Source organism: Epinephelus fuscoguttatus, linkage group LG2, assembly GCF_011397635.1.
Source record: "Epinephelus fuscoguttatus linkage group LG2, E.fuscoguttatus.final_Chr_v1".
Classification (NCBI taxonomy): domain Eukaryota; kingdom Metazoa; phylum Chordata; class Actinopteri; order Perciformes; family Serranidae; genus Epinephelus; species Epinephelus fuscoguttatus.
The window spans coordinates 37,360,100-37,387,383 of record NC_064753.1 but is presented as its reverse complement, the minus strand read 5'-3'; the positions used below and the strand labels follow the sequence as shown (position 1 = coordinate 37,387,383).

Here is a 27,284-nt window from a genome sequence, read left to right as displayed (position 1 = left end):
CAAGCAAGCGAGGGACTTTTTTTTTCCAATTTGGTAACTCTTCTGCTTGAAATTCAAAAGGGAATCACTTGCCCATTGACTCGCTCACACACACATAGTGGCAGCGTAGCTGTAGTGAAACTTTTTCTGAAATGTAAGGTGACTCAGCACTCCCCCAGCCTTACATAAGACTCCTAATAATCCTTTTTTCTTCCTCCGACGGAGAGACACTGTGCGCCTCTGTGCATGTAGGCTATTAAACTTTGTTGTGTCATTGTTCATGAAATTATTTCCTACAGGTCTGACAATCTTTCCTGAGTGATATTTATATTATATTATGAAGTATAATTTGTATTATTAACATGTAATTTAATCTACTACCTGAATGTTGTATTCATGTTGTGCTCTTTGCTTTTGAGAAAGAAAAGAGAGCAGATTTGTTGGAGCTTGGAGTTCAGTGAATCTGTGTATTTTGCCAACCTCAGTCGCACACTGGTGTGCTTAAATAATTTTTCACATTCACACATGCCAATTTTCACTTAACTATGCAGCGAGATGCTCACACTGTGGAGACCAGCTGTCCTTAAGGAGAGAGACGCTGCAACACAAGCAGGCTGAGGAGGACAAAACACAGTAGAACAGAACAGTGAAGAAGCGATCAGCATTTAATCAGTTTTATTTTACTTGATACCGATCCTTTAAAGAAAAAACAGCCATTTACAAACACTCGCACAACTGATGCAGTATAATCCAAGAGTCATTTATCCAGTCTTATGCTCAGTACTTTACAAACACATGCATTTATATGTATGTATAAACTGCTAATTAGGTCTCTACAGGGCTAAAGGACTTAAGAGAATACTATTGTGCCTGTGGTCCTAATGGGTTTTCTTTCCCTCCATCTCTCCCACCAGGTGTCCTTTTCCTCCCGTATTCCAGTGGCATTTCCTACAGGTGACGCCAACTCACTGAGTAAAAACATCCTGATGTACGCCTGCACTTTGTCCGAGGGTGAGGGTGCCAGCGCAGGGGAGCAGGGGAGGATGGTCCAACATATCTCCCGCTCTGCTTCAGTCTCGGCCGGCCTGGGTTCACCCACACTGGCCTCCTCTCTAATCCCCCGCCCTGGTATCAGTCCTGCTGTCATGATGGTCTCAAAGCATGTTGATGGATCTCTTAACCAGGTAAAAGAGAGCTGAGTGCTGGGGATGCACCATTTTTTCTGCCAGGGTCAGCGCCTACATGTTTTTATAAATGACCACTGTTGATGAAGGTGTTTCCAAAAACTTAATGCATTCCTTAAACCTTACCTCTTAAATTTCACACTAACACCATATTTGCATTCCATAATTACAAATTATTGAATTGTATTGATGTTTGTGTGTGTTCAGCCGTCTCAACCCTCTCTAAATTCTTTGGTTCCCTCTGTCTGCAGTGGGCAGTGACATTTGCTGAGCGCTCTGCCTTCTCCAACGTACTGACCGTATCACATAAGTTCCGGTACTGCGGCCACCGCTTCCATCTGAACGACCAAGCCTGCCACACAGTGCTGCCGCTGCTGCTGACCTCCTCTCACCATAATGCTCTGCTCACCCCTCCCTCAGCCCCTAGCAGCCTGGAGGGAGAGCAGCCTCCTACGTTTCCGCTACCAAAAGGACTTCCCAGGTATAGCACAGTGGGAACGTAGAGAAAGGAAGTAAATAAGAGATAAGGAGAGGAAAGATTAGGCACATGCTTATTGCAGCATGCTGAGACATGCGTTCATCAATGATGGTCTTGTTGCCCTCTGTTTGAAACGTGAAACATTTTCTATTAGCAGGAAGCAGCTCCGTAATGCAGCAACAAGGACCTTCCATGACCCAAACGCCATCTACAGTGAGCTGATCTTGTGGAGGGTGGACCACATTGGACCCCTGTCCTGCACCGGAGGGGTCTCAGAACTGGCTCGAATCAACTCTCTGCACACTTCTGCCTTCAGCAATGTTGCTTGGCTACCTACACTAGTGCCCAGCTCTGTACTTGGTAAACACACCATGCATTTTTAATGTGGAAGTACATTTTAACCCCAGTGATTCTCGTTACGGGTAAATAATTTCCAAGAACTTTATGTAAATGTGGAAGTTTCACTTTTGCTGAATCATCTGAGCTTCTGCTTTTAGTCATATAGCAGTATGGTGTTTACTTTTTGTAAGGGCAAAACTGTGCCAAATGTATGCACAGTATACATTCACACCCTTGCTGATAAAGCGCATACCTGCAGTTCTATGCAGTAGTTAATCAAAGCCAGTTTTGCATGTTAGATTTCTATTAAAAAGTTAATTATGCCTTCATCCCCTCATTATCCCCTTCTGAAATATGAACACATTTTCATGACTGTGCCTCAAAAGCAACAATATACCTATTCCAATTAAGATCCTACCTTGATCTAGTTTCTCGGGCTCTCTGCTGCCCAAGGAAGGACCTTAATCTTTTAAGCAATTCTTTTTAAGTTGTGAGATGTTTATTAATGATATAGGCACATGGCTCAGTATATGAGTATCTTTCAACTTTGTAGAAAAACAACAAAACATTTTTTTCCTGTATTGTACATTAAATACTTTCTTTGGCACTGCAGGACCTACCTATAAACATTGTGTTGTGTCCCTCAGGAACTTACTGTAACAGTGCCAGCGCCTGCTTCGTGGCATCAGATGGTAAAAACCTGCGTCTCTATCAAGCCGTGGTGGATGCCAGAAAACTCCTGGATGAGCTGTCGGACCCTGAAACATCTGTGAGTGGACACACTCGCGTGTCACTGCACACAAAATAAATAGCGTTTTCGTTCATTGGGATGTGACCATGGCTGTTTAGAGTTTCTGCTCAGTGATTTTTATATGTTGAGGTCTTCATGTCACACACTATGGGTCTTTAAATTTTCACAAAGAACCAGGAATTGGGTCCAAAGAGGGCTTGTGGGCTGCTATTGGGCGTACATCAACCATGAAACAGCACAAATCTGATATAACCACATCTGTCTCAGATATTAAATTCTTAATACAGGCCAGCTTTTCAACATCTGTGTGCTTTTCATTTCCTTTCTACTTCCCATTGCCTTTATTTATAATTGTTACCGAGGCACAAAAGAACAACAGTACTCTGTCTACAGGAAGACAGATGTCAACTTTATTGGGAATATGGCTGTTCTTTATAAAGATGATCTCTTGCTTTATAACAACCAGGAGCCTGCATTACCCTGTACTTCACAAATCATTATGCAATATTCTTTCACTACATTAATGGTTTCAAATGCAGTACACTAAATGGATATTTTACAATTTTTCATGTTTGTCTCTGTTTAGAAACTGGTGGGCGAAGTGTTCAACATCGTCAGCCAGCAGTCCACTGCCAGACCTGGATGTATCATAGAGTTGGACGTCATTACAAATCAGGTTAGCAGCTGCTCTGTGTTTTTTCACACCCACCTCAGATGAGTGATGAACCAAAATTCAGGGCTTTGAAATCCTGAAACCTACTGATCAGTGGACATAGTAACCTTTTTGATGCCATTTCCTTGTGCATTCAGTGTGGCGCCAACACCCAGCTGCTGCACGTCTTCCAAGAGGACTTCATTCTAGGTTACAAGCCTCAGAAAGAATCCGAAGCATACACACCGGCCTTTCCATCAGGCGAAGGTACAGCACACTGTTGAATTAAAACAATGCATAGATGTGTTTCCTCATACTTGTTCAAACTGGATTGTCAAAAGAGGAAGATGATGTCATTTTATTGTATCCAGATTACCAACCCGCCCCATTCTCTGAGAAGTTCTTCCTGGTGGTGATAGAAAAAGATCTCAACAGGAACTCTGTCCTGCAGATGTGGCACCTGCACCTCCAGTCTGTGCAGGCCTGTGTTGGTGAGTGTGGGGTACACACATTTGAACTGGCACAGGTTTTCTGCACATTTATAATCATGGATTTTAAATGTGAAGCCTTCCTTCTTTCATCTACATCAAACAACTTTTTTGGAGGTGTAATATCCCTGCTTCTCTGTCTCCAGATGAGCCGAGCCCAGATTTTAGCTTCCAGAGCCAGCTAATGGTTCCCAATCAAGTTGCGAATGCGGACTCGTCTCCGGAGACCTCACCCATCAGACCCCTGCCTCGGTCAGCCTCAACAGCCAACTTGCAATCAGCCAGCAAACTCATCCTGAGCTCCAAGCTGGTGTACAGCAAGCGGCTCGACCTGCCCCATGGGGTGGAAGTTACCAGGGCCACCCCCTCTGCAGGTTAGGATGGGCACACGATGACTCACACCATGTTGTTGTTGCCACATTAAAAGGAATCTGTAAAAGCCCATTAGGTGGCAAAATCCCAAATGGTCTGCATTAATTTTAGGGTATCGTGACAACTCTGCTGTGCAAAGGCAAACAACCCTAAATAAATAACTTCAGTAAGAAACAAAAAAATTCCATTATTATGCCTTTGATTCATTTAGCTGGATGCAGAAACAACTATAAAGTCAGTTCTCTCAGTTCTACACCCTGGTTAGTTAGATCTTTTGCTTTTGGAGGGCAGAATATGTTTGCAAATAGAATAAAAAATGTGAAGTGTCCATCTTTAAGCCAGGTCTGGCAGGTTCCAAGAAGTACCCGGAAAATCTATTTGCCACATGTTATGTAGAAACCAAGAAATCAGGTTAACAAGAAAATGCAGAACTGAATTTCATACTGCTCCTTCGTTCTACTAGGTCATCTGAGTTCCTCCTCCATCTACCCTGTGTGCCTGGCTCCGTACCTGATTGTCACTACCTGCTCTGACTCTCGCGTTCGGTTCTGGCGCTGTGCCGTGGAGGGCGATGAGGGGTATAGCGAGGATGACCGGGACAATCGTACGTACCGCTGGGAGCCCTGGGCCCTGATGAATGAGGAGGACGACAACAACAGCGCTGTGTGTGTGTCTGGCCGGCCTGTTGCCGTGTCCTGTTCCTACATCGGCAGGCTGGCCATGGCTTTTAAAAAGCCACGACAAGGACAGGTAGGAAACAAGACTTTGGCTTTGTATTAGTCTTCTACACATAGTAAAATTAGCTATTAGTGAAAAGGAAGTGATGAAACCCGACAATCTGAGGATCTAACTCCATATCCTGTCGCTACTCTATATTTGAAGTATGTGGAGCAGGATGTGATTAAACTGAAACTGAGTTGAGATCTCATGACCAGCAATCTGGCCTATATGTCTTGATTCTCAGTGTATTAAATTATATTATACAAGATCCAGGTCTGTGTGGGCACTAATAAGGTGTTCTTCATGAGCCCACATCACTTTGTCTTGCATTTTATTTATTGACTTTTATTGTATTTACGTTATGATTCGTTGACTGGTTCAGTGTCTACAGATTTGACATATTCCATGACACAGCTCTCCTTTTGTCCTCAGCTGCAGGGCTCTAGAGAGGACTTCTCCATGCATGTGTCCATATATGAGTGTGAGTCTACCGGTGGCTCAGAGTGGGTTTTAGAGCAAACTCTCCACCTGGACGACTTCACCAGACCCTCGTCGACCCTGGATCCAAGAGTCAGTGTGGACTCCAACCTCTTTGTCTACAGCAGGTCAGGAAAGCACTGCTTTGTGTGTTTATATCACATTGTGTCAGCCACTGTGTGGGAGTCTGATAAGTTAATCATTTTCTCCATGCCAGGTCTGACCTATATATGAGCAGAGACCACAGCTCCCCCAACATTAAGCACTACGTTCACTTGGACTGGCTGTCAAAGGAGGATGGATCTCACATCCTCACTGTTGGAGTCGGATCCAACATTCTCATGTACGGCCGTATCTCTGGCATGGTCAATGAACCGACCAGCAGCAAGGAGGGAGTGGCTGTCATCACCCTTCCTCTAGGGGGCAGTATCAAACAGGGCATCCGCTCACGCTGGATCCTGCTTCGAACCGTGGACCTCCTGTCCTCTGTTGACGGCACGCCATCTCTGCCAGTCTCCCTGTCCTGGGTGAGGGATGGCATCCTGGTGGTGGGCATGGACTGTGAAATGCACGTGTATGCTCAGTGGCATCAGGACAAGAAGCCTGGTGACGGAGACGAGGGCAACCTGTCATCTGCAGACATTGCTGGAGGTCAAACCGCAGGTACCTCCTCAGTCTTTGAAGGGAGAGCCAGGTCTAAGAGTGTGTTTGAAGGGAGTGCTGCAGTGGATGAGGCGCTTCGTGCCCCGGCAGGACTTCAGGAAGGGGGACTGTTTGAAGCAGCTCACTCACTGTCTCCGACTCTACCCCAGTACCATCCCACCCAGCTGCTGGAACTCATGGACCTGGGAAAGGTTCGCCGTGCCAAGGTGGGTTTGTGTCATTCACTGACTCGAAGATATGCGAAATTATCATTTAAAGATTGCATTTTTTTATTCAAAAGTGTCTGCAGTGGCTAGAGTACAGTGAGCCCCACCTTTTCTAGATTAGACTAACCTAAATGACAAATGCCGACAGACACAGTCCGATAGATAAACAGGGATATATGGTGATCCAGCATCTAATCCACATTGTTGCATGCACTCTGTACATCAGGCCATCCTAGCTCACCTGGTGAAGTGTATTGCCGGGGAAGTCGCTGTTGTAAGGGATGTGGAGGCAGGTGAGGGCGGAGCCAGGAGACATCTGTCCCGAACCATCAGTGTGACTGGCAGCACAGCAAAAGACACCATTGTGGCTGGCCGCGATGGGGGCAGAGACTACACAGAGATCAACTCCATCCCTCCCTTGCCCCTCTATTCCCTCATGTTGGCTGACCTGGACACCTCGTACAAGGGAGCGGAAGAGGCTGCTAAGGGAACAAAGGCCTCTGATGGTGAGGGGTCCCAGAAGTCTGCAGAGGACCAGTATGCTGACCTCTTCCAGGTAGGTAGAGCACAACAGAGCCCTGATTTTGATGTTAAAGGTGTAGTCTACTAATGAGTTAACTTATTTTGTCCTGTGTTGACAGATGCAAACAGTTACCACTGATGATTTTGTGAACTTTGCCACCGACAAACCAGAGAAGAAGTCTCGAGTTATCAACCTGTCTCAATATGGACCTACCTACTTTGGACCGGAGCATGCTCAGGTATCGCTGTATTTGTAGAAGGAGATATCATTTAAAAACAAAGGGAAACTGTACTATAAGTGCAGACAGTTTATGGTAACATCCAGAAATAAATATTATTTTTAATCCACACTTGTATTGCAATTAAGCGGTTAATAAGCAAGGGGTAATGTGGAAGAAACATGACAATCATAACATGGTAATAGTAGGCTAATCTGCAGATATGAATGTAGTAATATCAGACTACATTTTTCTCATGGAAGATGTGTTAAGGGGAAACTTTGGTATTTTACACCCATGACCCCATTTCCTATGTTTTTGTGCCAAAGTGACTAATGGGAGCAACAATATCTGAAACTGGTCCAGCATCGTACGAGAGCGCTGCATCCGGCAGCCGTGAAATGAGCTGCAGTGTAACTACTCAGGACAATTATGCACAGTCAATTTACACTGCCATGTCCACTAAACATGCTTGTTCATTCCACTGACAGGCTCAGATTGTTATGTCTGATAACATCATGGAAAGGACCCTTCAGAGAAATGAGACGTTGTTCCATACCTCCATACATCTTTTTGCTATTTTTATTTTATTTATTTACTTGTTTATTTGACAAGGACAAATGCATAAGACATTGATTCATATGTAAAATACAAAGTAGATGCAATGCATACACATTTCTAGCCATTTCTAATGTGCAACCCCTGTCGCTGGTTAGACTTTTAGAATTAAAACATTAAGTGTAAGATTAGTGAGCATGGAATAATGCAATACAATAATACAACACAGCAAATACAGTAAAATACAGACACAGGTGTAACCAAGTCTCGCTCAAGGAGAAGTCTTGTTCTGAAATCTGAAAACAACAGTTGAAATGTTAGTCAGAGTTGGAGAGAGGCGTGTCAGTGAGAGTTTGTTGTGCTGGAGTGCAGAAAGCCGAACTCAGTGTTACCTAACAGATTTTCAGTATGACTGCTAAATATATAGCAGATTTTGACAATGTGGAAAAGTCTGCAAGATTTCAGAATGAGACTTGTCCTAGAGTGAGACAGATGTAGCAAAAGGTAAAGAAAACATTTAATTTCTCTGTAGGATCCTTTCTATAATGATGTCAGACACTTTTAATAACAGTCTGAGCCTGTCAGTGGCAAAAACAAGTTCTTTTAATGCACATAAATTGACTGCTCTATTACCCTGTGCTGCAGCCCGTTTTGCAGCTGTTGTCTATAGCGCTGTCTCTCAATACTTGACTTATTTGAAAAAAATTGGTGTCTCCTTTAGTCACGTAGACACAAAAACATTTGAAAATATGGTTCAGGTTGAAAATACCAAAGTTTCCCTTTAAGTATTGTATAATTCTTGCAAACATTAAGGCTACTAATATCTTTCAGTCTGTCATTCTGAGTCCCTCGTCACTCTCTTTCTATCGTTATGTGTCCAGGTTTTGTCCAGTCACCTCATGCACTCCAGCTTACCAGGACTGACCAGATTAGAGCAGATGTTTCTGGTGGCACTGGCTGATACTGTTGCAACCACCAGTGCTGAGGTCACCAGCTCCACTGATCAACAGTACACAGGTCAGTGTGTGTGTTTGTGCATGTAGGATTACAGTCACATTTCTAATATATGCAGTATACTGTATAACATAGAGGAAATATGAGCTATTGCACCAAAGTCTACTGGGCATAGACACTGTTTTTTGTACTGGAGTCAAGAGCACATTAAAATACACTATTAAAAACACCATAAACACACTTCATAGTGTAACACATCCACAATATCTTTAGGTTACATCTGGTGCTCAATTCTTCTCCCAGTTATCATTATGCACCTTTTCAAGTAGCAAAATAGATCTTCCTCTTAGGATTCCTTTTAGTGACTCAACAAAAATATTTGCTGACCACCTCTTCTTTTCTGGTTTCGACTCAACTATTTTTTTTTTTTTTTTCCCAACATTTTAGACCAGTGGTTCCCAACAGGTCCAGCCACAAGGTCCAGATTTCTCCTTAGTCATTAGTTCAAGGACCACACAGTTTAATACATTTCGTGTCATACTTGCGTTTGGCCATGTCGTCAAGCTAGTCTGCTGTCTCTGTTAAGTAGCTGTCCGTTATTCACTCGCTCTGCTGCAGGAAATGGCACTTGAAAATAAAAGCGTTGTGCCAAAATTTTGTTGTACTTAAAAATAAAATGTGATTTTTATAAACTTGATGGACGAACAAGTCACTTGCAGTCTATTCAGAATGGACCCGTGGCTCGCTTTCAGACTGCGACCCACCATTTGGGAACCACAGTTTTAGATTTTAGTTTTTTAGCTATTTTAAAGTGCTGATTTTCATGCTCACACTCAATGTGACCAGGCTTTTAGGTGTAGAGTTGTAACCTGATTGATTAAAGTTCTGTCGTACACAAGAATCTTCTACACTGAAGTGACAAAGGAATTTTTCCTTTGCAAATGAATAAGGGCATTGTCCTATTTTGTATTTTGCACTTCGTATATAAGCTACATGATGAACTCATACCTGCAGAATGGGCTTGCATGGTAATTTGGTGTGTTGGACCACCTTAATGTCTACCAGTCCACCAGCTGTTATCCTTGGGAAGAGACACTGTGGCATTATAGTTGACCAAAGGTTATAGACATAAAAGACAAACATTATTTTGTGAGTGTTTGTTCATGGATACAGTTAATCTCCAGCCATCAAATCTCCATTAACACAAACAACAGTGATTATACTGTTCTTATTTAACTGTATATATACAGACACTGCACTTTTTCCATTATCTTTGTCTATTTCCTCTAATTTTCCATCCTTGTTATTTAGTCTTTTGAGAGGAAGACATAAGCAGGTTGTTCCAGACCTAAGTAAGCATAGAGAGGGTAAGAAGGTTCAGGGACAAGAGGCACAGTCTCTGACAGGAAGCACAAACTCAAATGATACTGGAGATTTAAAGGGGCTTTGCTTTGTGGCTGCTGTTTTAATAGAGTGTTTGGTGGAATAACAATTACGAAGCTGACAGCTCCCTGGTGTTGTGTTTGTGTAGGTGGTGAGGCTCTCGATGAGTGTGGACTGAGGTACCTGCTGGCCATGCGTCTTCATACCTGCCTGCTCACCTCTCTGCCCCCCCTCTACCGCATGCAGCTGCTACACCAGGGTAAATCACACTGCTAATTACGCCGCTGTATACACATAAATAAAACATTGCTTTTGTCATAATGTGATATAGATTTCTAGTGCATTTAACCTCAGACATATTGCTCTCTCCTCCCTCCCTCTGTCCCTGTGACAGGCCTATCAACATGTCACTTTGCATGGGCCTTCCACTCGGAGGCAGAAGAGGAGCTGCTCAACATGATCCCAGCCATGCAGAGAGGCGACCCACAGTGGTCTGAGCTCAGAGCTGTCGGAGTGGGTTGGTGGATACGCAACATCAACACTCTGCGGAAAATGGTGGAGAAGGTACCAGGACAGATTCAGTTGACAGTTTTAAACATTAGGACAGTGATGCAACAATTAACAAGAAAAGGAAATATGAGACTCCTCCACAGGACAACAGAGCTAACTGTGATATTTTAGGCCACTTGCAGAACATTCTGCACTCGGGGAAGGTTGGTTAACAAAAACACAATCCTTTAAAACAACTTTGGAAAGCTTAGAATATTTACTGATACTTTGTCAGAGACCTGGTAATTCCAGCTTTGCTAAGGTCATTTATTTTTAGTTTGTTGTGTTGTTCTACTGGATTCTAAAGACATGGATGCCTGCCAAATATTTCCACTAGCTTCCTTCTGGAAAGACCATAGTTAACCAGCATGTCTCATCAAAACAGGTCAGGTCAGGTGTTCATGTCATTTGTGCACCTTCTGTAGTTCAGCCACCAAACCTGTACTGACTGCAAAATTCAAAGGCGTGTGACAGCAACCAAGAGAGACGACTGGTTGCTCTGTCTATACAAGTGTAGATCAAAACCTTGTGTCAGATGCTCGTGGAGAAAGGGAAACAACAGGATTGTCAGGAAGACAATGAAGGCACTCCAAAAAATTTAGAAAACGAGGAAGAAAATATTAAAAAGCTTTTATTATAGTAGCTAAATCATTAAAAGAGTCAACATGTTTTGACTGCTGCAGGTCTTTGTCAGGGCTTTGAAAACACACAACACAGGTATGGCCCCACCTATATAGCAGCAGGAACCAATAGGCCATCACATGACCTAAATAATGCATGCTTGGCAGCATGACACGAGGAACAAATAGACAATATTGAAAAATAACACATGAATAAAAAACACAGAGTGACATGAGATGAGATACCCAGAAAAAATAATATAAATATATTGATAAACCTATCTTAACTCGTAGGCTGTGAGGAAAAAAAGTGAAACCTATAGAAAACAATGACAAATCACAGAAAAAGGTCAGGGCTGAGGACAGGGCTTTATAAGAAGGTAGCCACCAGATGCTAGACCATAAGCAGCAGGCATTCAAGAGACACAGTGCCAACAAAAAATGCAGATATAGCAAGGTGAAACGCTAAGTGAGAGCTTGTGAACGAACAGTAACCGACAATCCTCCATATTATACCTGTAATAGCTAGCTAAATAAGGAGAACATTGGTGGTACAGCCATGTGTGACAATCTGCAGTAAGTGTGTTGATTCCGTGTTGTCTATGAAGTGCTCTTAACATGATGCCATCAAATAAGTGACAACTGGGATTACTGATTTAGTAACTGTGACGTTTGTGTGTAATCAGTTAGGCAAAGCTGCGTTCCAGAGACACAACGACCCTTTAGATGCTGCTCTCTTCTACTTGGCCATGAAGAAGAAAGCTGTCCTATGGGGGCTCTTCAGGTAGGACATTGCTTCTTAGCACATAATTATCTTGAATTGAGTTACTGTTCAGTTTTAATTAAGTTGCTCATAAAACCTTCATGGGACACTGAGCTGTGTGGTTTTTGTTTTCCCAGGTCTCAGCATGATGAGAAGATGACTCAGTTCTTCAAGAACAACTTCAGTGAAGACCGCTGGCGAAAGGCTGCTCTGAAAAACGCTTTCTCCCTGCTGGGCAAGCAGCGCTTTGAACAGTCCGCCGCCTTTTTCCTACTGGCCGGATCACTCAAAGACGCCATAGAGGTGTGAACAAGATGCGCAGCTTATTACTGTTGAGTCTGCTCCAACACGTCTTTGTCATTTCCTTCACAGTGGACACTTGGCAAAGCCTTGTTATATGAAAATAGAATGTAGTGTGTGACGGTGGGTCTGTATGACTGTCAAATCACGGAATCACTGATCTGTTGCTTGGAGAGCTGTGTATTCTGCAGCCTTTAAATCACATGAGAAAAGTCTAAATTACACCGATAAGAGGCATAAAAAGGCTGCATAGTTTTCCTTGGGCTGAGTTTTCAAAATATACAGATAGCCAAAAAAGGAAATAGAAGTTCTGTATGCTTCAGCTCCATGTATTAGTTGTGGTGTAAATTACTGCCTCAAATTCCTTAAATCTCTGCACTATAATGCAAACTTAATGTTAACCCTCTCCCCTCTCCTCTGCTGTTCCATGTTGTGCAGGTATTGATGGAGAAGATGGAGGATATCCAGTTAGCCATGATAGTAGCAAGGCTGTATGAGGCTGACTTTGAGAATTCATCCACCTGCCAAGGCCTCCTTCACGAGAAGGTCCTGGGCTGCAACAGGGACGGAAGTGGTTACCACTGTTCCAGACTGCACCCTGACCCGTTCCTCCGCAGCATAGCTTACTGGATCATGAAGGATTACACCCGAGCCCTGGACACACTGTTGGAACGAATCCCCAAAGAGGATGACGAGAACCCTGGTGAGCTGGTTGCAGACGTTTCTGTATGACATGGCAAGATCCCCTAAAACCTGTGAAACCTCTGCTCATTGTCTGCACTGTGTGCTACGCTTAAAGGCTTTTTGCTCTCTCCTCTCTCTTTTCGTCATCCCTCCGTGTTAGATGTGATGGTGAAAGCCTGCAACCCCGTGGTGTTTAGTTTCTATAACTACCTGAGGACACATCCTTTGATCATCCGTCGCCACTTTGCAAATCCAGAGGGCACAGCAACCACTGTGGGCCTCACTGCTGAGAAGAGCAGCGCAGTTGAGATCAACCTCATAGAGCGAAAACTGTTCTTCACCACTGCCAATGCACACTTCAAGGTGGGCTCATCAATAATATGACCACTCACTCCAGTCCAGCTTGTTGGGACCTATTGCTGTATCTGCCTCTTCAAGGGACAAAATGTTCACTACAAAAGCAAACGTGAATGTTACATAATAAGTGTAAAAGGTTTTAATGATATCTAAATCTTCTGTAGGTGGGCTGCCCAGTTCTGGCTCTGGAAGTGCTCTCCAAGATCCCCAAAGTCACCAGGAAATCTGGCTCCTCACCTCTCAGCAAAGCTTCGTCCAAGGCCAACCTAAACTCGAGCCAACCTCTGGAGAATGGCACCCAGGGAGCCGTGGACTGGGGCTCTCCAGCACCTCCTGCCTGGGGAGGGAATGATAGTGCTGGCGGGTTGGACTGGAGCCAGCCTTTGGTCAAAGTGGAAGAAGACGAGCTGAAGCTGGACTGGGGACAGGACAAGGAAGATGATGAAGATGAAGATGAGGATGGTGATGGTCTGACCATGAAGAAAGCAGACGAGGAGAGTGGTGGCTCGAAACTGCAGAGAGAGGACTCACAGGTCGGAATTATATAACTAGTATCCATCAGAAAAAGTTCAAAGTTCAGTTTTAATTCACAAACTTATACCGTCTCTCCTTAAACAGGACAACAAGCACACAGATCATTTTGTCACTTAAATGTTACGTGATGACAGATGCTGCCTGAGTTAACTGGACATTATGTGATTCACAACCAGAAACAAAATAAAAAACTAATTTGGATTTAAAATCTCAGACAAAAGTAGGGCTGGACAATATGGCTAAAAATATTATCATAATAATTTATTCCATATATTACAAATCTATCTGCATTTGTTGCTGTGGTAACCACATAGGCATCAGTAACTACATACCTATGCCAGTGGCACGGCTTTCCAACGCAGAAGCATATGAAACTGAGGTCTTTGCCTCATTAAGAAATCATAGAACCTTAGTTACAACCATAACTCTCAATTTGATTGGTTTCCCATCTTGGCTGGCACCAACTGACTACATATTTTCCAGACCGTCTTAATCTGCCTGTGGTCACTTTTTGACTTGACTGTTTAATTGCCTCTGCTGTGGGCTCTGCTCTGAAGTTGCGCTGCTGTCCACTCTGCATGTGGAGCTCAGCCCTGCCCTCCTGCAGTGACACAGAGCAGGGGCAGCAGACTGATGGGCTGTTGTCTTGTTTATTTCTGATGTGTGATGGGCTGTTCAATCAAGTCATGCTGAGAAAACATGTCTAAAGTTAAGCATCATTATCAACACAAACTTTATTATGAGTCTTTATCAAACTTGTTTTATCCCCCAGTCGGCAGAGAGAAGTAGCTAAACTGGAATGACACTGTTCCAAGACGATTTAAAATGTATTATAAAAATATGAGACTGCTGTAAGACCTCAATCGTTGCTATAGATATGACCAGTACTGAGGTCTTGACTCCGTAATTGATTTCTGGATGCCTGCAGAAAGTGTAGAGTTGAATTGTCAATGTGGACAGCCCTGAACACTCTGAACTGCTTCTGTAAGGTCAGCGAGTCTTCAAAGTGCGGCCCTTTTTGCTTTAACTTACTCTTAAATATTTCAGGGTGAGTCAGAGGTGGACGTGATAGCAGAGCAGCTGAAGTTCCGTGCCTGTCTGAAGATCCTGATGACAGAGCTGCGTACGCTGGCCACAGGCTTTGAGGTGGATGGAGGGAAGCTCCGCTTTCAGCTCTACAGTTGGCTGGAGAAGGAGATAGCAGCCATGCATAAGATCTGCAACTACAAGGTACACTTTGATAATATTTGATGTAACTCTATTTTCGCTTGTGCATCTCTAGATAAAGTGTTTTTCATTCCCTCTGGTTGACCATGGTGAATTCTGTTAACACAAAGGTGGAGGGTAAGGAGGAAGAGTCAGAAGTGGAACGCTGGAAAGAGCGCACATCATCAGTGGACATATCAGACGACATCCTGGATCGTACAGAGGCCGGGGCTTACGAGCGTCACCAGATGGAGCGACGACGTCTTCAAGCCAAGCAGCAGCACTCTGAGAGGCGCAAGGCGTGGCTGAGGAAGAACCAGGCCCTGCTGAGAGTGTTTCTGTCCTACTGTAGCCTTCATGGAGCCAAGGGAGGAGGTGTCACCTCTGTTCGCATGGAGCTTCTATTTCTACTGCAGGAGAGCCAGCAGGTACACACACACACACACACACACACACACACTCATACACACTCATGTTATGTACTGTTACTGGATTGATTGAAACTAAATCTTCATTTTCCTGTTTCGCCCTGTAGGAGACCACAGTAAAGCAGCTGCAGTCTCCTCTGCCTCTGCCTACTACACTGCCTCTGCTGTCAGCTTGCATCGCCCCCACCAAGACAGTCATAGCCAATCCCGTTCTCCACCTCAGCAACCACATTCACGACATCCTCCACACCATTACCCTCATGGAGGTCCCGCCGCATCCTGACATCATGGATGATCGAGTGAGAACTCAAATAAGAATCTAACTTTAGAGTCTGCAGCCTTTCTCACAGTAATTTGAAGTCATTAATTTCGAAGATGAATAAGACAAATGTGTCGGTCTTTCATCCTCAGGTGAACGCTCTGCACACACTCGCAGCATCTCTGTCTGCCTGCGTCTATCAAGCACTGTGTGACAGCCACAGCTACAGGTAACAGCGCCTCTGAAGTGCAGTGCAACACACCCAACAGTCTCTGCGAGGTTTTATTTGCCTCTCTGAAAGCGAAAAAAGTCTTTACAACACCACTGGTGCTTTTTATGGTGTGTGATAGTGTTGCTATTCAGTCTCCCAGTTCCTTTCTCACTTCTGCTTTTTTCTTCTCCCAGACAGCATCATTGTAAGTTAAAGTAGCTGTTAAGAGCAGATTTTGAGAGACTTCCTCTTGATGCTAAGCTTAGCTAACCATAACTTGACCCTAGATCAGACAGAAAGCACAAACAAGAAACTGGTATTTATCTTCTCATTATATTCTAGGAAAGTAAGTTGGTTGTGACTTACGGTTTCCCTCTCTGTTGTTGGCTTTGCAGCAGCCAGGCAGAGACCAACCAGTTTACAGGGATGGTGTACCAGGGCCTGTTGCTCAGTGAGAGGAAACGACTCCGCACAGAAAGCATTGAAGAACATATAACTCCCAACTCCGCTCCTGCACAGTGGCCAGGTAACAAAGCTCCTGCCTTACCAACCACTTGCCCCTGTGTGTTTAGATTGAGTTAGACTATTTACTTAAGGCTGAAAAAAAATCTTAAAAGGACAACTTTTCTATCAGGGGAAGGCTCTTCATTAACATGTTGGTCGTAATGCTCTCAAGACATGTTTTAATGAGACTGAAGCTGAATCTGATCCTGATCCAGAATCCTCACAGAATGCATAGAAAGGGAAAATGGCATATGTGAGAGCATCAAAGACATGAGTCAGAAAGAATATGAAAAGCAGAGGGAGAGGAAGAGCAGAGCAAAGCAGGCAGTCTGTGTTTATGCAGAGAGGCAGATGGTGTTCTATAATAGGAGCTTCATGGCCTCTGGGAAGGAAATGGAAAGACAGAGACCGATCACGGCATCATGCAAATGTTTCATAAATGGACTCTGTATTTTTCAGAGATAGCATTTTGTTCTGATGTGGAAGTTTTTTTGTTTTTTTGTTTCCAGGTTAATCTCATAAGCAAATGCCATGTTGTGCGTACGTGTGTCCTCTCTCTGCAGGTGTGTCGTCCCTGATTTCTCTGTTGACGTCTGCCAGAGAGGAGGACCAGCCGAAGCTCAACGTGCTGCTGTGTGAAGGGGTCATAGCGGTTTATCTTTCTCTGCTCATTCACGGCCTGGGCATACACAGCAGCAATGAACTCTTCCGCCTGGCAGCACATCCCCTCAACAACCGCATGTGGGCCGCAGTCTTTGGGGGAGGGGCCAAAGTCATTATTAAGCCAAAGAGACCCGAAGCCCCACCAGGTAGAATTATTATTTTTTAGTTTGATTACTGACTTTTATTTCCATCCTCACCATCATTGTTGTCTTTTGTCTTCCTCCCTGGTCTCCATAATCTGTCCCTATAGTCTTTTCTCACCGTTGTCTTCTTCTGCTGTATCTGACTCTCTACATCCTGACCTATCTCTGATCTGAGGCACTGCTTCCATCCCTCAGGCCTGTCTAAATACTAACATAGACATACACCTAGTCCTGTCCTGTTGATGCTCCTAAGATGCTGCTGCTGCTGCTGTGTCGTGTCTTGTGTGAGTGTGCCCTCTGCCCCTGTGTCCCAGTGCCAGCTGATTTTGAGGCAGCCAGGCCAGAGGAATCTCAAGAGACAGGAAGACCTGAGCAGAGCAGCCTCACCCAAAACCCCACTCCCATCCCCACTGAAACGCAGCGCCCCAAACGACCCCTTCCTCCCGTTTCAAGGGGAGAGGGGTTGGGCACTGTGGCACCAGCAACTGAGGCCAGCTGTGAGTAACTGGGCTGGTGGATTGCAGTGCTGGTTTGCAGGATTGCAGTGCATGGTAATTGTACAGGTTTGCATTGTTGCAGAGTGCTTGACTCACCCCCTTCTCTATCTCTCGTGTGCAGCTACTACTGAATGCCCATAGCAAACAACAAAAGCTCACTAGTGCTATGAAGACATTGTCATCTGTGTTCAGTGTTATGATAAGCCAACAGCTGTGTGTGTGTGAATGTGTGTGTGTGTGTGTGTGTGTGTGTGTGTGTGTGTGTGTGTGTGAGTGTGTGGTGGATTGCATTGCATGTATGTTTTGTAACGTCTCCCATGCTCATCTCATTGTGTCATTCCTATTGTGCGACTGAAGCAACAGCTGGGCCTAGCAAGGAGTGTTCAGAGGCCAAGGCTGAGCAGCCCTCTCAGACTAATTCTGAATCTGAGACTAAACCAGGTACACCTTGAGACAGTGAATACTACTGTAGAGCTGGAAGTGCGCAGCTAGTTCTGTTTTGTCCCTTTTGTAGCATTTAATGTGTAAAAAGACAGTTAAGAATGTGAATGGACCAGAGGTGAGCCTGATTTATGGCTGGGCGCTCGAGATGTTTGTCACTCAGCAGAAATGATTTCTAGCAGAAAAAGTGTCGCTTGACTTTCCTTTCGTGTTGCACACAACTGGAGAATTTTGTTATGTTGCAGACACATCATATTTTGTAGCACAATGTGATTAGGTAGTTTTATTAGCGCTGTCGTGTAGATGGTAGTTTTCACACCACACAGACTCTGCTGTCTGTCAGCAGCAGCTCCTGTGGGTTTAAGAGGCCAGCTGCGGGCCAAACTGCCTTCATCAGGCTGACTGACAGCAGACAAAAAATATTTTCCTTGCCAGCGCCACAGGAAGACATCAACAGTGTTTGTACTTCTTGATTGATTAATTTTATTTCCCACCTCAGCGTAGTGAGTGAGGGGAGTCTGCTGCTCACAGACAGACTGGTACGGTGAAGTTAAAAGCACATATACAGCAGGATATTTGTGTGATTTAAACAGCTGTTTATGCAGATTATGCTTCACTAAACATGACAGAAATTAACTTGGACCATAAAGGAGGTTTCTGGTTATCATGCTGAAACATAAAAACGGCGTGCAACTGTTTAATTTCTGTCAAGCGACACTTATCAAAATTGTGGCGCGCCCTACCATAAGTCAGGCTGCACTGTATATCAGTAGTTTGTAGTTGAGGTAATAACAACCTCATAGATTGACTGTAACTCTTGTGTGACTTGATTCAGCTGTTAGTCTGCATCAGCTTTTTTAGATTTGTACAAATGAAGCCATTTCCTCAGTAGCTGTGCCATATAAGTCTGTTGACTGAACTTGACACTGTTCATTCATATTCATTAGGCCAAAGTAATCTGTGCTCACATTGTGTTTGTGGGGGAGGAAGATATGGGTTGGCATTTAGACTCAATATCACTGTAGAGTCTGAGATAGCTCTCAGCACAGCCAAGAGCCTTTTGAAGAGCTGGGTAGGGGGATCGTAAATGCCAGCCTGTTGACAGGAATCAGTTAGAAAAAAACTGCCCTTTTGAGTGCCCCTGCAAAGATACATGCATGTCTCAAATGCACAGCCATATACAAATGTTACACATCAACGCTTCTCTATCATGTTCCGATTAACACATTTTAAAAACAAAATAAACATGTTACAGTCACCAACTCATCGTGTTTGCCTCCCTCAAGTGCTGTGGATACGAAAAAAAAAGCTTAACACATGACTGCTCAACAAATTTGCCATTGTTTGATGTGTTTTCTGTGTGTACTTTGTGCCACGCACTACATCAAATATACACTGATTCAATTATGTAATGGTCTGTGTGGTATCTGTGTGTCTAACTGCACTGTCTACTCTGGTTTGTGTCTTGTCTTGTTTTGTCTGGTACGATGCCAGAGATAGTCACCCAGGATAATGGGGCAGGTTTGTGCGCAGCCCAGTGTGTCTTGCCCTGTGTTTCCATCCTGAACATTTGTATTGTGTGCATTTGTATCTTTCTTTTCCAAGTGTATCAATTCTCCCTTGTGTGCTATGACTCATCGAAGTCATAGAGCTTAAGGTTGTAGACAGGAACTGCATTTTAAGCAGCATTAAGGTTAATGGTAATAGTTAACAATCGTGGATGTAGGGTATGCTGTGCTCAGTGTGGAGTGTGGCCGCAGTTTGCTTCTCTCTGATCTTTTTCTTGACCTTCTTTTGGCTTTAAAATGACGCTGAGTCTCGTCATTTGTACAAAACCGCAGCCTACTGCAGTCTGCTGCAAATTGACCGCATCAGAGTTCATTGTTTTTGAAAGCTACTAACTCTTCTTTTTCTCCTCCCTCCAGTGGCTCCCCCTCAGCCCCCAGCGGAGGACGTGGATCGATACAGACGTAGGTTCAACATGAGAATGCTCGTTCCTGGACGCCCTGTAAAGGAGACGCCAGCCACCCCACCTCCTGTGCCCACGGAGAGACCCACATACAGGGAGAAGTTCATTCCCCCGGAGCTGAGCATGTGGGATTACTTTGTGGCCAAAGTAAGGCATATAACTTCTCATATGTGGGATCGACTAATGAGATCAGTGATTCATAGTCCTCGGGTTATTAAAAAGTTATTCCTCAATCTCTCTCTCCCCTCATGCCTTTTTCGTTTTACTTTTTCTCGTCCATCATAACTTCCTCCCTCTCAGCCCTTCCTGCCGCTGTCAGACAGCAATGCTCTGTGTGACTCAGACGAAAGCGGCGCAGAGGATGATGAAGACGACGATGACGCTTTCCTTTCTGACACTCAGATAACAGAGCACTCTGACCCTAACTCCTACAGGTAAGGCTCACCCTCTTGATGTTATTTCCGCCGCCTAATTTGGAGTTTTTGCTTCGGATTTTAAACTTGCTTCATGTCTGTCTGTGTGGTGCGTAGCTGGGCTCTGATCCGCCTGGTCATGGTGAAACTGGCTCATCACAATGTCAAGAACTTCCTCCCTCTCACTGGCCTTGACTTCACAGGTACACACTCACCTCTTGAGTGATACTAAACAGATCCTTAGAAATAATATGCAGTAAGGTAGACTGAAATATTTTAGTATAATTTGTATAGATATATATAAATAAACTATTCTTTGTTGCTGTATGTGTTTTTGTCACAGACCTCCCAGTCACCTCACCTCTCAGCAACGCTGTGCTAAAGACTTTAGAGAACTGGGAGCAGCTTCTACTGGAGAGAATGAACAAATTTGACGGCCCGCCTCCCAACTACATCAACACTTACCCGACTGACCTCAGTGCAGGGGGTGGCCCCGCCATACTCCGACACAAAGCCATGCTGGAGCCAGACAACACACCCTTCAAGTAAGTATTGAATCATATACAGTGTACAGAAATATAGCCACACTCTGACACTCTGGGGCTGGGTAAGTAAAAGCATTTTTACATCAACATCTATTTTCCTCACAATAGATTATACCAATATACAGTATGACTAAGTTACTTATCAACGATGATTAGAAATTGACAGGAAATATTGGTTTTAAATTTGGGTGTATCATTAACGTCTTGGTGTTACAGAAACTAGCAAACAAACTAATTAAGCTAAGCAGTAGGCACTCAGAAGTAACTGAATTCCAGCTAATGTTAGATTCATATTCATTCATATTTACTTCTGGTGAAGGAGGTAGAGAAAAATCCTCCACCTCCTAACTTAGGTCCCAGGGGACCTCTGTGCTGCACCGCCAACATCACCGCCACAGAGCTTTAGAGAGCAGGCAGGCAAGCAGGTGTCAGATCTGTGCAGAACTACCAGAACAGTAGCACAGACACGTCACCAACACTATGACAATAACATCCAAAACATTAGTTTCACTCTAGTTTCTGTGACAACAGAAATACTTTTAAAACTACTGAAGTTGCACTGTTTCTAGGATTTCTGAGATGTGTTGTTGGCAGTGTAGCATTACTGGGGAAAAAATAGCTCGTCCCCTGAGCTGTTTGATAGTGAGTTTACTGCGTCCTTTCAGATTTGGATTTGTCAGGGACGCATACCTAACAACATCACCGCCATAGTATTTAGTAATTTAAACCACTGACTTAAGACCCTTTAGTGGAAGCACCAACTTGTGACCAACTTATGTTTGCCCTTTTTTCCCCTCAGGACAAAGAACCATCAGTCCTTTCCAGCCCGACGTCTTTGGCATTTCCTGGTCAAACAGGAAATGCTTCAGGAGACTTTAATCCGTTACATCTTTACCAAGAAAAGGAAGCAGAGTGAGGTCAGTAGGCTGCTTGCATTTAAATATATCTGTTATCAGTTATCATCTGTTTTCAGTTCAGTCTTCATTAGCTACAACAATCAAACCCACCATTAGTATATTTAACAATCCGTGTTAGTTCATATTTACACCAGAGTGTTTGCACTTTACATTGTTGTTTTTCTTTTTTTGTTCACTTCCCCTAGCACAGTGACTGTATTGGCCCAAATATAAGACTTTGTTCACTACTTCAAAAGTAGCTTTGTCTCACATTTGAATACTAAAGGTTTAAAAGTGATCTGTAGAACAAAAATATCTTGACTGACTCAAGCTACTCGCACTAAAGTACGGTGTCAGGATCGACAGATGAAGAGAACTTGCAACAGCTGAAAAAAGCAGCTCAAAGTTGGCCATAATAACCACCTAATAACCACATGACAGCTCTAATGATGGTGATTAATGAGATACGTAATAGTCAAACTGTCATGCAGCTAAGACATGTAGTTTCAACATGTCATGTGAGAAGACAGTGACTCAGTATGTGACTAAAAACAGAGCAAAGTAATATGAACTGTAAAAGGTTATGTTATTTATTCTTCTTTTTTATTTACACGTGACTGGCATTTCAAATGGGGCTCATTTTTGTATTCAGGGACATTATATATGGGCCAATTCAGTGTATATTTTAATTGAACTTTAATTGTTTTTGCACAGCATGTCCACAATAGATTACCCATGTGCATGGAAAGCTGAATCTACACATAATCCACACAGTATTTTGCATTGCAAGACTCTTAAGATTTAAGATGTCTTCCCCATCCATCACTTCCTTGTAATACACAGAGAAGTGCTGACTGAGCTTTTATCTCTGTTGTGGATATTTTTGTTATACTCATGATCATTGCTTTGACTCCTCAGACATCTTTAGTCAAGTACAGGATAGTTCACTGCCTTCTGTGATGTCTGGAACTGTTCATTATTATGTAATCACTTTCATGACAGACTTAGACAAAAGTCCCGTGGGTTATGGTCCCAGATGCTAAGTTTCCTAATATTACAACTTTAATTTCAGTCTTTGTTAACTGGAGCAACCACATGACTTCAAATCAAACTGCAGATCCACAGTTCATATGTCCATTCATCCTGCTACATGACTGTTGCTCCATGCTTATGACGTGGACTGTGTTTAGAGTTATTTACATCAAAGATCCTGTCAACCTTTTTACATTTTCTTTTCATTCCATGTTTTATTTTTCTGTGTTTGTGCATGTGTTTTGTGTCGTGCCGTGATGGTGTGTTCTGTGTTTGTATTGCCTCTGTGTGTGTGTGTGTGTGTGTGTGTTGTGTAGTCTGTAGAGAACCATATGGACCGTATAAGCCCAAACTGCATAGCAGGAGCTAGCAGTCCCTATAAGGTAGTATCATTTACTGTACCAGCCCAGGCCCTGGCTCTGTCTGTGCATCTGTCTGTTTGGGAGAGTCACTGTAAAGCCAAGCTTAAAGAGGATGAAAGTGTGTTAAAGGAGCTGTGTACGAGACTATGACTACGAGTCGTAGATATGCTCCGAATGTTGCATGCAGCTCCTTTAAACTTTAAAAGAAGTATTGTGTGTTCGTTGCATAGGGTTTGCATGTTACACTTAGAGGAAGCACCAAACTGGGTGCAGCTCCTGATGTCTCCTCCCCAGCTTGGCCTGATAGTGACTGCTCTGGCAATTTTTCTGGCATTAAATCTACTCAAGGCTCTCAGGCTTAGATCTAACATCTAATCTTCCCCTCTCACCGGGACACCTAGGCATCCACCCACGTAACCTCACATCCGATCCTTAACAATAACACGTTTCCCCTTCTGTTTCTCACTCCTTTCTCCCGTCTAGCTGGACTGATTCTGCTGGGCCCAAATGTAAAAAACAAAAAGCTCCCCTTCAGAGATTTGGCACATACAGTAGGCCTACTAACTTGCATGCTCACTGTCAGGGCTGTGAAAGGCTTGCAAACTGTGGAGGGTGTTGTCACCGTGGAATCTCAAATCAGTGGTTACATTTACTTTGTGAAAGTTGCTGCACTGTGTGATCATACAACTGGATGGCCCCAAGCAAGTAGTTTGGAAGTTAATATTTTCTCTGCCCTACTCCTCATAAAAGGAAATGAACTCGACATAAACAGTGTTTATGAAGGATTCGCCTCTAAAAATTCATATTTCAAATTTTCACTCAGTTGCCCCGGAGCTCCCTACTGAAGCTTTAATGTGTCTTGAAACTTGATGTATTGGTTTTCTTGGCTTTTCCAGGTGGAGGCAGATCTGGGCTACCCAGGAGGCAAAGCTAAAATCATTCATAAGGAGTCTGACATAATCATGGCATTTGCTATCAATAAGGTAAGTTGTGTGTGTGATAAAAGTGCTGCAAACTTTTTCTTATGAGTCCATATATTCTAATTATTGTGTGTCCTGGAAAGCACTATGTCATCTTGTACCAAGTAAAAGGTAAAGACAACGGTCTGAGACCGTACCAGATTACATAATCCTTTCCAGGAGTCTTGCTCTGAATTTACAAACACATGTCAGTTCCAAAATTAGAGGAACCTGTTGCCAAGTGCACCTTTGATGTTGTCCTTTCCTCCCTCCATGTCTCTCTCCTCCCTGCTTCCCTCCTTTTCCAGGCTAACTCCAACGAGATAGTGTTGGCGTCCACTCATGATGTCCAGGAGGTGGACGTGTCTACTCTGGTGTCTGTCCAGCCCTACACCTGGATAGGGGACGACTTTGATAAGGAGTCCCGCAGGTTAGATTCAGACTGTCTGTCTTTAAAGATACAATTTCAATCATGATTTCAAGTTTTTATTTCCGCATCAATATTTGGCATGGTGCTATTTATTATTGTAAAACAGATAGTAAAATTTTATTCAATGAAGGTTAAAAAGTCTAAAATGTAACTTGGTGAGTCTCACAGACACCCTAGAAGGAGCTGTCTGACTTAAATGTTTTGTATGTTCATAGCTGATTGAGTCTTTCTGCATCATCCATGTTTAACGCCTCTCCAGAACATTCTCAGTGACAGGTTACGTTTTGTTTTACAGCTCTGATGACATAGACCATCGTTCCTCTCATACCAACATTGCCCAGGCGAGCTCTGTCCCCTTTGCACCACCACAGATGCCGGTCTCTGCATCGATGCCATGGCTCGGCAGTGGGCAGACGAGCATGGGAGCCAGCGTGGTACGAGTCTTTGCAGCACAAACACAGATACACACAAACACAACTGGTCAGGGGCATGCAGTTCTTAGTATTAGCCAGTAGGGGGACTCTACATTCTGTTTTTAAGCCCATAGACGACATGAAACATGTGCTGTCACTCTCCAGTCTTTTTATTTTGTAACATACATCAGATGCATTAGTAAAGTTTAAGACTTAAATGTAAACAAAATGTAAACATGAGACAAACTTCTGTTTTAGAATTGAATTAATTCCACAGTACATGCCCCCTGCACATTTTGAGCAGAAGTTAGTATTTTTAATTCTTATCAACGTCGAGGCAAACTGAGCCACGTCGACTAAACAGCTGGCCTGCTGAGTCTATGGAGGCTGATACAGAGAGGGGGTGTGTGTTTGCACGGCAGAGATGGACGTATATAAACACAGATAGCAGCAGGTCTCACAGCCGGCAACCCAAGGTACAGATTTGCGTCACACTCACATGCAGCCAGGGTTCTCCATGTCCTAGCCATGTTGATAAATGCTGGGTGTGAAGCATTGAGCAAGACAGGACAGCGAGTGTCATACAGGTTCAGTGGATTACAGAAGGGGCTTTCTTAAGGGTGCAGGGGCGGCTGGTTAGTTAAGATCGCAGCCGATTAATGGCCTTGTAGTCTTTAGCATTGTATTGCTCAGCAGTAAAGAACCTGCACAGTAACAGGGTGTCTGCAGGTCCTTAAAAATGCCTTAAAATGTCTTTAATTCAATTGTATAAATATTAAGCCTTAAATCTGAATGAGTCAAGCTGCATTAAATTCCACATTTCTGATGTTACAAATCTACCACTGAACCTAATACTGTCCTTTTACTCTATATTTGCATTTACCTGTTGGCAAAATGTAAATTAACCTAACTCACTCTAAAAATTGTATTACTATATAAAACCTACCTCTGCATGGTATATATATAAGCAGATGATTTGTCCAAAAATCTGTCTCACATTATCTTGAAAGATCCTAAGAAGCATTAAATTGAAGTGTCTGATACCATTAGACACCCGAGTAAGACATTGTTTATTTCTCCTGATAGATAAATGTAAGTATAATAACAAATTAGATTGGTAAATCATAACAGAAACATTGATACAACGGTAAATATTGTTGACATTGAAAACTCAGTTGCATCAAATATTTATGGGAACATCCTGCAGTTTTTGTCTGCCTCAGTTACTGTGTAGGATTTTCCTAAAAAACAACGTAAAGACTCGTGCAGAGTTAATCCCTCTCAATCATCACGTGTGTGTGTGGCTGTATATATTTCTCCTGGGACTCAGCCTTCTGCCTGTGTTATTTTATTATCTGTGTTCGGGATGTTTATGGGCGTGTTCCACCACAGCGCACAGGTGAGGTCGGGGCTTTATAAAAAGGTAGCGACCAGGTGTCAGACCATAAACAGCAGGCATTCAAGAGACAATTGTATTTGTCATGCTGAATAATAAGCCGACAGAACACAAATAAAAGTTTTTTTTCAACTAAGAACTATAATTCATCTTGCACACATTGTGCTTCATAATCTAGATTGATGTCTTTATTGTTTTTCAGATAATGAAGAGGAATCTAAACAATGTGAAACGAATGACATCCCATCCCATATATCAGTATTGTAAGTGGCTACACTGGAGCGTGTGCACAGGAGGTCATCATTAATATACATTTTAATTTTGATTTTTTTTTTTGGTTAATTTCTCTCTATCTCCCTTCTCCTCGCCCTGTCTTTGTCCTACTTCTCTTTCTGTGTGCGTGCGTGCGTGTGTTTGTGTGTGTGTGCTTTAGACATGACAGGGGCTCAGGACGGGAGTGTGAGAATGTTTGAATGGAACAGACCTCAGCAGCTTATTTGCTTCAGACAAGCAGGCAATGCCAGAGTCACCCGGCTCTACTTCAACTCCCAGGGCAATAAGGTACACACCCTCGTACACATACACAAACCGCAGTGTCTGTGTTGTGTCTATTCAGTGTGATTGTTTTGATTGCTCTGCTCTCCTCTTGTAGTGTGGAGTTGCTGACGGAGAGGGCTTCCTCAGTCTCTGGCAGGTCAATCAGACGTCCTCCAACCCCAAACCCTACCTGGTGAGGTTCCCACCTCCCTCACCTCCTCAATCACCA

General features: G+C 43.5%; 1 protein-coding gene across 7 annotated transcripts in view; it reads left to right on the top strand.

Annotated features, from left to right (window-relative positions):
* Positions 1-27,284, top strand: part of dmxl2 (Dmx-like 2) — a 43,845-nt gene that overhangs the window by 13,378 nt on the left and 3,183 nt on the right. For 2 of the 7 annotated variants that reach the window (XM_049601309.1, XM_049601299.1), the window contains exons 12-50: positions 894-1,163; positions 1,415-1,644; positions 1,796-2,001; positions 2,628-2,749; positions 3,318-3,407; positions 3,542-3,650; positions 3,755-3,874; positions 4,018-4,245; positions 4,707-4,993; positions 5,396-5,568; positions 5,658-6,309; positions 6,536-6,865; positions 6,951-7,070; positions 8,489-8,624; positions 10,093-10,203; positions 10,339-10,508; positions 11,800-11,897; positions 12,014-12,179; positions 12,615-12,879; positions 13,021-13,223; positions 13,382-13,750; positions 14,799-14,981; positions 15,089-15,385; positions 15,493-15,684; positions 15,797-15,873; positions 16,251-16,381; positions 16,923-17,168; positions 20,029-20,219; positions 20,373-20,506; positions 20,603-20,688; positions 20,829-21,030; positions 21,830-21,947; positions 23,276-23,341; positions 24,217-24,303; positions 24,588-24,709; positions 25,005-25,143; positions 26,721-26,781; positions 26,952-27,079; positions 27,171-27,248. In XM_049601309.1, coding sequence (XP_049457266.1) covers positions 894-1,163; positions 1,415-1,644; positions 1,796-2,001; positions 2,628-2,749; positions 3,318-3,407; positions 3,542-3,650; positions 3,755-3,874; positions 4,018-4,245; positions 4,707-4,993; positions 5,396-5,568; positions 5,658-6,309; positions 6,536-6,865; positions 6,951-7,070; positions 8,489-8,624; positions 10,093-10,203; positions 10,339-10,508; positions 11,800-11,897; positions 12,014-12,179; positions 12,615-12,879; positions 13,021-13,223; positions 13,382-13,750; positions 14,799-14,981; positions 15,089-15,385; positions 15,493-15,684; positions 15,797-15,873; positions 16,251-16,381; positions 16,923-17,168; positions 20,029-20,219; positions 20,373-20,506; positions 20,603-20,688; positions 20,829-21,030; positions 21,830-21,947; positions 23,276-23,341; positions 24,217-24,303; positions 24,588-24,709; positions 25,005-25,143; positions 26,721-26,781; positions 26,952-27,079; positions 27,171-27,248 — 6,993 coding nt within the window. The other 5 variants (XM_049601340.1, XM_049601301.1, XM_049601318.1 and 2 more) reach the window with 5 other exon arrangements.